The sequence below is a fragment of the Achroia grisella genome, unplaced genomic scaffold, assembly GCF_030625045.1.
Source record: "Achroia grisella isolate CSIRO2021 unplaced genomic scaffold, CSIRO_AGI_Agris_v1 utg8015, whole genome shotgun sequence".
Lineage (NCBI taxonomy): Eukaryota > Metazoa > Arthropoda > Insecta > Lepidoptera > Pyralidae > Achroia > Achroia grisella.
Window position 1 is genome coordinate 1 of NW_026713027.1, and position 13548 is coordinate 13548.

Sequence of the window (13548 nt, forward strand, 5' to 3'; positions counted from 1 at the left end):
CAAGAAGAATGAACACAAAATCGAGCAAAGAATTTGGCTTTTTACTCTCTTAATTTTCAATATACGAAACTGTGTAGCAAATGATTGTTCAAGTATGTTTTATAAATAGTAGAATCGCCTTTCAGCAATGGTATTTCCGAACCGATACGATATTGAACCTTCAAGAAAAGAGCTTATTCCTTCTTAAAATGTCGGCAACGCACTTGCAATTGCCCTAGTGAACACTCTCATGGGCGGCGGTAAGCACTTACTATCGTGATTTGCAAGCTCGTTTATCCCCAATGTTATAACAATCATATCACATATCAGATGGTGGATCTGGCGGACTCGGACACCGACTCGGACCTATTGTCGGACGAAGAGGACAAGCCGGCGGAGGAGCCAGTGGAGGAGGCGGTAGTGGTAGCGGAGGAGAGCCCGAGCCCGAACCCGAGTCCGGCCGAGGCGGAGGAGATGGCGCGCCGACGCAAGGAGCAGTTCCGCAGCAGCATGGCGCGCGTTATGGTGCAGCATCTCAACCCGTACCGGCGGTCAGACGCGCCACTCGGACGCATCACCTGCACTGCCGACTTCAAACACCTCGCCAGGAAGGTACGTAACCTATCAATCAATCTAATATACCTTCCATTCCTTATTTATATTTTTACCATTTCCATTAAATGACTGCCTATAATAGACTGTTCTTTAAAGCAACAAGCAGAACTATTGATCTGCCTGTTCCTTAAAAAAGGGTACATCACACAGTCCTTGTAAAGATAAGATTTATTGCCCTTAACGTGAATTACTATTTCATTCTTTATGTTTAATCTATCTCGCAGGAATACTTATGAATAATGCGCAAACCACCTTATTAGATGGTAAGTGCCAAGTTTCAATCTACTGCAGCAGAAGAGAATTGACGCTCTTTCGGCTTTAATCTATAAAACCGAATTGCAAGAGTTTTCAATTATTAAGATGTAATTTACCTCTAGAGGTATTATGTTACTGAAAAAATGTAAAAAACTGTTTCAAACTTAGTATTTAATACATCCAGACTTGCACTAAATAACATAATGCTATCCCAAATTAAAATACTTTATTTTCTTTTCAGCTCACGCATTTCGTAATGTTGAAGGAGCTCAAACATTGTCAGTCAGTAGAAGAGTTGGTGGTTACCGACTCTGTTCGAACCAAAGCGAAGACTTTCGTCAAGAAATACATGGCGAAATTCGGGCCTGTTTATAAGCGACCGCCTGAGGAAGCGGATTAACAGGAGATGCGACGGCTTCGGCTGTCGCTCATTTGATTAAAGTCACTTATTTCACATCATATGACTAGATAAATATATTCAAATGGAAATATTGTTATTGAACAAATGGTTGAAAAAACAACAATAATATGTTGTATTGACATCAATTCAGTGTATGTAAACTGACAAGGCTGTGTACATCTGGAAGTAGTTAATGTGAAGTCCACAGGAAATATTTTAATCCCAGTATTTTTCAATATTTATGAAGTGTGTGTGGCAGAGTGCTGAGATGACGCGTGGCACATATTTTCGTGTATTTTTATTACTAGGCATAGACAATCGGCTTCACTGCCAATGATAATCTATGACAAGTCATAACATAATCACATTGTCTATGGACATTAACGGACTAGATCTAGCTGGGTCATACAAAACACCAGTCAAACAATAGAATTTTATTTCTTCTAAACTTTTATAGATTAAATAATAGTGATTCTCTGCAAATGTCACTTCTAGAAAAGACTTGGGTACGCAAGTATTTATGTTTTGAAATTTTCGGTACTTTTGACATGCCTGAGGTAGACTTTGTAAAAAAAAATTCTGGGCAGTTCTATCTTACCTATTTCAGCCGCTAACAGTACCTACTATAAGTTGTTCTTGGGTAGAAAGGTGAGATTACGCAGTGAAATTACAGGGTAAGCGGTATGGCACCTTAGCCCTCCGAAATGGTAAAGCATGAGCGGTGTCACGGGCGTCCCATGATGTCTGTAGTATTGGTCATGTGTATAGGCGACGGTTGCCGTTTACCATATGGTGGCCGTCAACTTGTTGCCATTTCAATTACATAAAAAAAATTGACATTACAATATTCTATAATAATAATAGTATATAGTTAATATAATAATAAAGTTAGCTTTTGATTGAAAAAAATCAGTCTCTCATGAGCTTTTCTGAATCTGTCGTAAATAGCTTTCTGATGTGTGTAAATATTATATAAAGATGAAAATGGACTGTATACTAAATTCTTTAGAGTTAAGTAATTATGTAGTATTTAAATGATGGATTTCAAATTCCAATGCTCAAATCTAGCCTTTTGAGTTGGACGAGTTTTTTAAAAACTTGTTGGATGCATTGCTTTTAAATTAATAAATCTGAACTGCTGATTATGTATAAATTAGGCATATTTTGTCATTATAATATTGCATAATGGAATACACTTAATTATTAAATAATAATGTTAGCTAGAACATGATTTTTAACAACTATTAATTTGATAAGCCACCGATGTCATTATATAAGTAGTAATATTGAACAATTGTAGACTGATATTTGCCGTTACAGGCAAGCATTTAAATGGAATTAGAGTCTATTTACTTTGGGACACTTAAATCTATTTTCATTTAAAGGTACATAAATATAACTTACTAATTTTAGAGATTGATATTTCAGGATATGGTAACACCATATGACACTACTATCGAAATGTGATTTAATAGAATTATCATCAAATTAGAAATAAATTTGGAGATACATTTAGAGAATGGGAGTGCAAAATAGTTCTATATTTTTAACTTAAAAATACCAGATAATTTTTGTGTGTAAAATAGCAAATAATCATTAGTATTATCAGTAGTTTAAATCCAACAAAAATTTAGTGTCCAATTTCTATTTATTGTTTCGTACATTGGATACACTTACCCTCATTATTTTTTTGATACTTCTAAGCTGTATTATTGTTGCCAACACAAATCGACTGTACTTTGAGAATGTACTGTTTCCTGAGGAATTTATTGGGGGATTCTTTTATTATCGTTAGTAGTGAAAATATTTTAATTATTTTCGTAATTCAGAGACTACACCTACAAATCATTTTACCTCGTATAAGATTTGTATACATAGGTGTAACGGCGTATATTTAGTAGACAGGATCTTATTTTTATACCCAATCAATGCTTTTTAATTTATCTTTTCAATAGCTGTGTAGTGATTACAATTCGTCTAATAAATGTACTGCTGCGGGATTAAAATTATAAAATTAATTGTATATATTAGATGTTAACGTACATTTTTAAACAAGCTGTTTACGTTGTCCCCCGATTAGTTTTAACAATATTTTTATGGTAATCGAAATCGGCGGAATATTATCTTTAGAATTACGTTTCATTTCACTGAGTATTTATTATGTTAATAAAATTATGATCTCTAGTTGACTTATGGATTTTAAGGTAATGAAGTCCGGCTAGGAATGCATAGACAATATTTTATTTCAAAGCTAAGATTTTTTTATGATTATTTGGATATTGTACACTGATTATTTAGTAATAATAATCAAGTGTGACGATTCTGAGCATAGTTGTTAGAAAAAATGTATTATGGGAAAATTTGTAGTTTAAAGATATGTTTCTCTCGTCAGTATTTAGTACTAATATACTGAACAGAGAACTCGAATATAACTGCTATAATTTAAACTACACACAGTATTAGAAACATTAAGGTTTCCTATAAATTATTGTACAATTTTATTATTTTAATTTTTAAATATATTCCTACATAAAATATATAACCGGTTAACGAGATTATTATGAACTTTAAATAGACCAAATATGAAGCCACATATGGATAAACTGCAATAAATGATTATGATGATTTCCTGATAAAGTCGCAAAAATTGTGTAAAAATGATGAAATTTTCGTAATGTAGTTTCGTGAAATTCTCCTTAATCGTTTATATCACGTTTTAAGTCACGATTTAGAATACTTTAATCGATTCATCTCGTCACTATTATATAATTTACTTTACTTTTTAAAAACATGTCAATACTAATAAAATTTCAATCTGTACTTATCACGGACAGGGTCGAAAGTCTATACCTGTTTGCGATTAAATGAAAGATTTATTACCTGTGTGCGATTAAATGTGAAATTACCACAAACCTAAAAACAAAAATTTGCAATCAAAAGTGTATTAAAGTGTATGTTATTTGCTCGAACATTATTTTATTGATACGAAATACAAAGATTACACCGCTTATTACGCCATCACACTAAAGCATTGTTTCATATCTATATTTTTAATACCATCAGTGTGTAGATGTGGCGTCATAATAGCACCCATGAATGACATTGTATCCCATTATAATATTGTTTTTATCTCTGATTAGTATGTATAACTGCTTATGAAATTTTATTCTAAGTATAATATTTAATAATGCATGTTTAATTTTACATTTACACACCACTGTGTGGTGAAGGAACTCAGTAAATGGAATGATTAAACTTTCATCATTATATAAAAATGTATTTCTAAGTGTTTGGTGAGTAAGTAAGTGATTTTGAATTACTTGTAAATATTGTATATAAAATTAGAAAATGTGCATTAACAAAATATTGTGTTTCATGTTGATAAAGTGAATATTTTTATTTTCACGTAGCATGGCTTGGATGAAATGGCTATATGCGTGTCCGTTCTGGTTGGTTAAGTTGAAACGTCGAAGAGTTGGAACAAATAAAACGTTATTTCGGATATTCTTCGTGTTTTATTGTTTTTTATTGAGTACAACAATACAATTATTAGTTCATTATAGGGAAAATTGCATTTTGTACTTATTAGAGCAGATGATCATGTTCGAAAACAGCTAACATCAACAACACAGTATTAAGAAATTAGATTAATTCAGTAATTATTAATTTTTATATTACATTTTTTTTAGTTAGTAGTTAAGATTTTAGATGTTCCTACTAATTATAGTTGATTAAAACCGTACCACGTAAGGACGTGATTCTTTGTTTAATCCAAGTATTATTTTTTTAAGTTGTGGTCTGTTGCTGTCTCCAAAATTCTTCTCTGTTCTCCAAAAATCGAATAGCTTCTTCGGCTTGTTTCATTACAATGCCGTTCTTTTTGTCTGCAATAGCCAGGTCTGGGTTCTTGAGCAGGTTCTCCAGATATAACTTGTCAGACATCAGTTGACCTAATGCAGGCCGTGGTGGCTTAGAGTTCGTGCGTTTGACTGGTTTATTGAAAACCGGTTTTACGGACCCAATAGTATTTTCTATTGCTTCCTGAAAATTTAAATATATTATTACTTAGATCTGTTATACGCCAAGGTAATGTAGCGGTTGAGCATATCGTTGGAATCTCCGATAGTCCTCTATTCGTTTCCACATATGGTACAATCATTGGTGTGTATGAGAAAACACACAGACCAATTACCGTAGTTGATTTTCTATACAAATGTACTCTCAAAAAAATATATGTAAGTACATATTATTATCAATTATTTAGTGCTGATAGTACAAAATTTGATTATTTTGGGATGGGATAGAGGTATGTCCTGGGTTATTATATTATTTTTCGGTTTGTAGTATATGCATAATCAATGTCATTGATATTTTTGCTTTACAAGTCTAAGAAAATGCAATTGTTTATAGGTAGGGTCGACCTATATACCTGTGCCTTTTGTACTCCCAGTCGAAAGTCACTTAAGTCGGGCCTCGCTCGCAATCCTCTGTGGAAGTGCACTAAACTCAGTTCAAACTCTCCACAATAGTACAGTGCTTCAGCTTTCTGAAGCAATGCTTTTGCGTGTTTCGGATCCAAATTTAGAGCCGTTTCAGCATCTGCTAGAGCCAATCGTGGTTCCCCCAGAAGCAGGTAGCATTTGCTGCGAGCGACATACGCTGCTTTCTCTTCTGGCGCCAATTCTATAGCCTGAAATAGAAGAAAAAGTTTTTAAAGAACTTTATTTTATACTAACGACATTTTGTTGCCTAATCTTTCGAAGATACCTTATCAACAAATGTCACCGCGTTGCGGTACCTTTCCCTCATTATCTCCGCTCGAGACAACGCCAAAAGTGTACCTGCATCAGCTTCTTCAGGTAAATGGAGAGCACTACTTCTTTCTGCTTTATCTTTCATGTTCAAAGATAATTTTATGTCTCTAGATCCCATCACCACAGCCGCGGCGCGATCCTTGTCAGTATACAGTTCCTCCTCACGACGTCGTCTCTCACGGTGCTTCTTTTCTTTCTTCTTTCGTGGTTTAATAGTCACTATTTTCTCTTTCGCTGAAGACCTCTCTTCTTCTGCTTCTGGCGTTTGAGTTTTTTCCGCAGAATTTGGAACGCGCTTACTGATCGAGGCTTTGGGGACCGGTGCCTCATCTTCGTCGTCACCTATTCCTACTCTTACGAAGCTTTGCAAGAATTCTGCGTCCTTTGTAGGACCAAGGATAGATCTAGCTTGAGCAATGGCATCATTTTCCATCACGACAGTTCACTGGGGCTCGGGTGTAGATGGAGTAAGTTATGTAATTTTTCGAAGTGTTTGCATAGGTGTTAGTATTGACGCCCCGGATGTCGTCGTCATGGTGACTAGAAGTGTTTTACCACATGCCTTGGCCTCATGTTAGTTCTGTGTGTGGATGTTTAGAGGGCACATGTATTTTCTTTTTAAAGAATTGATATCTTTAGAAATAATTGGCCGTTTTAACTTACTAAGTCGTAATTATATAGCTAATACCTAGGTAATTTAATATTTTAATTCACTATTTGTCAAACTATGTTTTAATTGACCTATAGAATGGGATTAAAATGTTTGAAGATAATGAAGTACTAATTATACTTTGTTTTCTAGTTGACAGACAAGTGATTTCTTAATACTTCGTAATTTTAGTACCTTTTGGTATAACTAGGACAAACAAAACAACTATTAAGGTACCTGCATTTCTTTAAAACTTTCAAATTTAATATTCTCTTTCTTTTGTATCGTTATGATAAAAGTTTTCCTCATTAGCGTTGTAATATCATAATAAGTTGAGTAAATCAGGGTTTTATTGTTTATGTTTTTGATCAGACAGTTTATAATCTCTAAATATAGACTGGCTGCTATAATTGTGTTAACAGATTAAAAAAATATGAATGTTTTAGGAATCCACAATTAGTCTTATGATAGTTCATAAATAACAATTAATTTATTTACCTTATCTAGTGAGTTGAGAGCTCGGTCATAGTTACCATTTTTGAAGTGTCCAACAGACTCGTCTCGATGTTTCTTTGCTTCTACAGGATTGCTTACCGGCTGTTCAGGTTCTTTATTGCGGCCCATTTTGTAGCAGTCTCTGTAAGGAAATGATTTTAAAAAACTAAACAAAATTGCTTGGTACATATCTAACGAATAATCCAGAAATAAATAAATGAGATTCTTTTTAAAAAATATTCATATTGTCAACAATTAATAAAGTTAATTTAAAATTATTTGCGACAGTTTCGCTTTAGCTTTTGGCTTCTAATTTATAATGATGGTGTTGATGATGATGTGATGAATGATGTAGATATTTTCATTCTTGAAAGCGATTTCCTAATCTTCGTAAATTTATGTATTAGTTTTTCGTGACGTAAATAGAATCCATCTATAATAGATATTTTTACATACTACTTACTTTAAAAACAGCGAATTCATACTTTTTATGGAAGTTGATATACTCCCATTTGTGCTCGGTAAATGTTGTTGAGACACCATATGAAGATGATGGAACAAGAATGAGAATGAAGTGACGCCAGCTTGTAACCCACAGTGGGCAAAAGACATTGTTTCTAGCGAGAGTCCTAACACGATGCATTACTAATAATTAGGTCAGCGCTATTACTAACAATCTCATCGCCTAATAAATTAATTTTAAGTACATACGTACATGCAATGGAACGACTTTATTACTTAGCGTGGAATAATATGGATAGAGCAGGGTACATATTTGCAGATTGGTAATATTTCGTTGCCAAAACAAGCTGGTATGATGAATGATCGAGTAAACGATGAAGCGGGGCAATGACAAGGGCAATAAATCTTTGCCCTCCGTGGACAGGAATAGGTACATTTTTATTCAATGATTACGTAAATATAAAGGTAGGGCAGCAATGTTAGCTGCCATGCATAGATTTGATAGATTGGTACTTTATTGTGTACTTAGCTATAAATATTGGATGAAACATAAATTTCTACGTGTTATAACTGTTAATTTGTTCAGCGGTTCTGTAGTGCACTGTGCAACTGTGTATTTTTCGTATGTATTTCTGGTTCCAAATTTGCAGTTTATATTAAAACTCTTTCAAACAGTAGGTGTATTGTGTCTATCATCTTCAGACCACTGTAGTCCAATGCTGGACATAAGCCTCTTCCAAGTGACACGTCTGCTCATGACCTGCAACACTTTGTATGTCGTCGCTCCACTTGGGTCATGCGATACGTTTACTAATTCGCGGTCTTCCCTCTCGAACACGTCAACTCCAGCGACCATTGCTTCTGTGACAGATATGTCAGACCCCCTGTTATGTCAACTTGCAAATTCGTAGAGCTTATGACCTTAGTTTTCTGGGGAATTACTTCGTTTCTGATTATATCTTTGGAATTAGTCAATTCATTTGCTTATTTGATATAAAAGATAGCCCAAATCGGTCCTCGAGGTACAATCTATCTTTACGTCTTTTATTAAGATCGATTCAGTCGTTTAATCGTGAGAAGTTAATAAATAAACACTTTCTGATTTGTAATACAACATGCTAGGTATAAACTACAGAACTGGTGGGAAGATGGCGGAGGTGGCCGAGCAATGATATTTTTTTAATATTTATCTTAATTCATGCATGTTGCATACATCAATTAAGACAAATAAAAAAAATGCTACTGCTGTAATATGCTAGTGGCTTCGTGTTTTGTATTATTTGCACTATGATTGATGTGTACCAGAGAAACTATCATAACGTAGATTTTCCGAGTTTATTATGACTATCTACTTCCTAGGATCAGATAATTTTAATGCCTCTCTGTAGAACAAACGGCTTTCGTGAGCAAGAACTGTTAGTCTATTGGCTTATCACCTTATCTGTGTCATCAAGTGGTAATTTTATATTGTAGGGACATCAGTATACCCAATTCACTTTGAAATCTGAAGAACTTTTTTATTATATAGAACTTTTATATTATAAAGCGAGAGCTTCATTTTTTATTTTATAATGACCTTATTGGTATTCTATTACCGAATTATCTATTGGTTATGTTACCTTGAAATATGCCTTGAATGACAAGGACACAGAAAAATAATTAAGTGAAGTAGAATAGAAGCAAAGTTCTAAAACTATTTTTTACAACATCTGAAGATGAAAAAAATGTTACATTATTTACAAAATGTTTAACATAACGACAAAAACAACATTATTTTTTAGTTAATAGTCGTTTATACTTTTATAGGATACATTCTATCTTCTCGTTAAGGTAAAATCTTTCATTTAGATTGAAATATAATCAGGAATATAAATTAGCTTTGAAAAAATAAATTAGTACTGCACAATGTATGGCGCTCTTTATTTAAGTATATACAAAGGTGATAGTTGTCACTTACTATCAGGTGGAACATCAGTTGGTATACCATTCTAATAAAAAAAACTTACTACGTTTGCCTTTGCCAGTTCCATTTAATTGATCATTTTGTAAAACCGCAAGAAAAGCAAGCAGTCGTAACTTTGGCATCGGTTACGGGGCTTATTATCATGCAAATTATACATGCTAGCCCCGACCGAACATCACGATATGGTTTTCATTGTAATGCACGATAATTTTAATGCTCTGATCCCTGATAAATACTAAATATACATAACACTGTTTTATGAAATATTTCGATATATAATAGGTACGTATACTCTACATATAAATAAACCTTCCACTTGAATCAGTCAAGAGTTGCAATTCACCACAGTTGACAATACCTCATCTGGTTTAACTGTAGTGACGGTATATGACTGAAATTTATGCCAGCTGTTAAACCGCTGGACCACCTGTCCAGCGGTTTAACATACCGCCTTACTGCTGATGGTCGCAGATTTGATTCATCGCACGACACAAACATTTTTTTATCAGTATTTACATAAAAAATATTTAAGTATTTATATTAGTTGTCTAGTAGCCATAAAAAAAGCTCTGCTTAGCTAGGAACTACAATGCGCTGTGTGAATTGTCCTGAAATATTTTTATTATAGACTAATTTAAATATCTGCATCAAGTAGCTTTTTTGCTTTAAACGAATATTATATTTGTACCAAGTACCTAATTGAATACATCGGATACCAGTGATTGATATCTATGTCGGTTTACATGTTTCAAGTTCAGCACGCGAACACACAATATCGTGACTTTACGACCACAAAACTAATGAAATTAGTGAATGAATTTACATCAACCTATGTATGTTTAATAACAAAAATCACCAAAATACATATTTTAGTTCATAAAACTTTTAAAAATATATGGTCAATTCCGATATGATGAGATTAGAGTGCCCTGAGAACATGGGAAGCGTATGATATCACGATATATGATGATATACGATTCTAGTTGGTGTTATAGTAATATGTAAAAATAATTGCTACTCTTATGGAATTCACAAGATTTCTAAATATACAATTACAATATATCTCTGCGAAATAAAACGATAAACTTACAAAGATGATACGGTACTTTCTTTGATTAAAACTGCTATAGATATATATATATATATTTCTATTTACTTACCTGCACAATATTTTGTTGTAGGTAACATAGACTCGAAATCCGCTCGAATAAATATAAATTACGTCTATTAGGTGAAATAACGAAACTGGATAAATAATATTTAGATACAATTTTATATGGTGCTATAATAAATAAATCTGCTTAAGTATAATAATACTTTTACTGTACACATACCTACCTTATTAAGAATTAACTAAACACATCACTTAATGCATCCATAATAATTGAGACATATTACATATTTATATTTATTGATTAATATACATATATATATAATAAACTACATTAAATTAAATTATTAACAATAGAATTAAAATTGTCTCAGCTAGCACCGCTCGTGGCCGGGCTAGCATTCGAACTGAGTAACTGTTGATCGCAGTTTCGACTTACCCTAATGAAAGGGTTATTTACAACGTTCGATTTGATTAAATGTTTTATAAATTAAACTGAAGAATTCTTATTAGAGATATGTTATACGATATTTGGTTGACAAAGGTGTTTACCATAATGAAAATTGATTTGCTGACTTAAAGGATGATATTGCGCGTGTGATGATAGAGTAAGAAATTTGGTATACACTACCCATTTATATTTCAATCGGGTAAGCCCATATGTAGGTGAACATTAATATATCGGTTTTAAGAAAAGGGAGACTTGAAATTAATCCATCATATTGATCCATTAGGTAAACCATTAGATACAGATCTCTTTTTTTAAAAAAGAGGATGGCGCCCATTATTTACAGATTGAGTAGGTGACATGGTCTGTACCATGCACTTGCATGCACTAATCAGTTACTAGGCAATCAGTAGAGGATGTACTGATGAAGATGAAATCAGGGAGACAATCGTGGCGAATTCACTAACATTTAACTACGAAGTTTTGCGTATCGCGTCGACTTGTTCTCATTACTAGTAATCCACTCCCTCCAACGACGGTGGCTTATTTAGATGAAGACAATTATAAAACAAAATCGTACATTGTAAAAAGTTTAACAGTGAGTTATGAGCAAAAATGCTAATAGGTAGACTGTAACAGAAAGCTACAGCCCTTTGAGAGCGGAAGCATAAGTGGAGCGTTTGGCGTAGATGACAATAATTTTTTTATTTCTAGTACAACTACTTTCATACTGCCCATTTTATTTTCGCTTGAGCTGAAAATAATACACATACTCAGTATGTAGTCCATATATCTAGAGTGATGTAGGTAGCTTTTAAATTATATTTTATTAATTAAAGCACTATATTTGTTTAAAATATATATATATCCTTACAGAATTTGAACTTTGTTTAATAACTAGTTGTTGGAGGCGGTTTTACCTACGGATCAGCTGTTGTTTCGTGTAGTGTAGATTTTCAATCGCTGATAATTTGAACGTTACACTGTACCGATTCTGCTGATTATTTTTCTTGATTGTCCTATTAATTGGCTTATGGTTGAACTTTTTATTTGTTAGCAAAATAATATTTATTTGTTTATAAAGTAAGCAGACAGTAGCCCAAGTTTTATTAGGTATTGTACTACTAAAATTTAGTTATAGGACAAAGTAAAGAAAAAGTACATTATTCATGGAAAGTTTATCAAGGTGCTTTTTTTGTTATATTAGACGTTATCTAGGGTTTCGCATTACATTACCCCTGGCTACGAAATGATTAACGTCACGCAAAGACACTGACGAACCTTCGTAATCGGTTATTGGATTGCTTCGTTGCGTCCCCAATGGCATTCAGAATACACAACAGCGTAACGATGCTTATAAATTACTAAACTTTTAATTTTATATTAGCGTGACACGTTAAACTAAACAATTTTCTGATATCTATCTGTATTTTCAACCGACTTCAAACAAATTGGTTCTAAACTTGCATTTCTTGAGGTAGAGAGGGATAGTAGGTACGAGTATGTCATGAGTGTAAAATAACAATATGTGTCAATGTTGATGTTTCTTTTGCAGTATATATAGTTGCCAAAGGAAGAAGAGCGAAGAGTTCACTCACGTGTTTATTCACGTGTGGCGTTAGGCCAGGCGTTCAATACTAAATTATATCTCACTAGAAACTTAAAAAATCAGTATCCTCCAACGTTACCTTTATCAATCTTCTACAGAACAGGAAGTAAAATTAAATATTTGTTAATAACGTGTCCTTGTGAACCTACATTAAATATCCCTTACTATGATTATTTATGATTGACACTAGTGTCTAGAATGTCGTAAGACTTGATTTTTGAGCGGAATAACTTCCACCTACTGTACGTCGCGTTGGCCTTTAGCCGCTCCATAAGTCCTTCCGCGGGTTTGGAGTGCCAACTGCACTCGCCTCCTAATGTCCGGTGAAGCTGTAAAGGCCAAAAAAAAGAAGAAGCCGAATTACAAATCTATTATATCAATCCAAGAATTATTTTTTATTGCATGGTAATATATTATTTCCCATGTAGCCAATTATAATGCATTGTTTTCATGTGTTCATTGTTTTATATATCGAGTAGCCTTCTAGGTAAATTCAATTTACTTCCTCTTCTGTTCTGTGCTTCTAACATATTTCTAAATTGTAGAGATGATATTGAGTATCTATATCTAGTGGAATTTTATAAGACTTTGACATTATACATGTTTTTACTTACCTCTGCAGTACTTTGATGTCCCATGTCTTTGTTAACAATTCCTTTGTCAGTAGATTATTTTATTGCCGTCTTTCTTTGTAGTTTCTTATTTACCGTAGCTGCGTAAACAGTAGTTACCATAAAGCCTCTCTCTT

General features: G+C 33.4%; 1 protein-coding gene across 1 annotated transcript; it reads right to left on the reverse strand.

Moving 5' to 3' along the window:
- Positions 1-5035: 5035 nt before the first annotated feature.
- Positions 5036-7819, reverse strand: LOC131851693 (uncharacterized). The gene is made up of 5 exons (XM_059202214.1): positions 7671-7819; positions 7211-7349; positions 6017-6502; positions 5679-5939; positions 5036-5290 (listed from the first exon to the last, which is right to left on the reverse strand). The coding sequence occupies exons 1-5, from the start codon at positions 7817-7819 to the stop codon at positions 5036-5038; spliced, it is 1290 nt and encodes a 429-aa protein (XP_059058197.1).
- Between the last annotated feature and the right edge of the window lie 5729 nt (positions 7820-13548).

What these genes read in the sequence shown, in the direction of transcription:
- LOC131851693 (XM_059202214.1), bottom strand. Translation starts at nt 7,819, where the DNA reads ATGTCTTTTGCCCACTGTGGGTTACAAGCTGGCGTCACTTCATTCTCA. An exon ending in CTCTCAACTCACTAGATAAG is followed by an intron (nt 6,503 to 7,210) that starts GTAAATAAATTA and finishes CCCCAGTGAACT; the next exon opens with GTCGTGATGGAAAATGATGC. An exon ending in TGGGAGTACAAAAGGCACAG is followed by an intron (nt 5,291 to 5,678) that starts GTATATAGGTCG and finishes TTAAATTTTCAG; the next exon opens with GAAGCAATAGAAAATACTAT.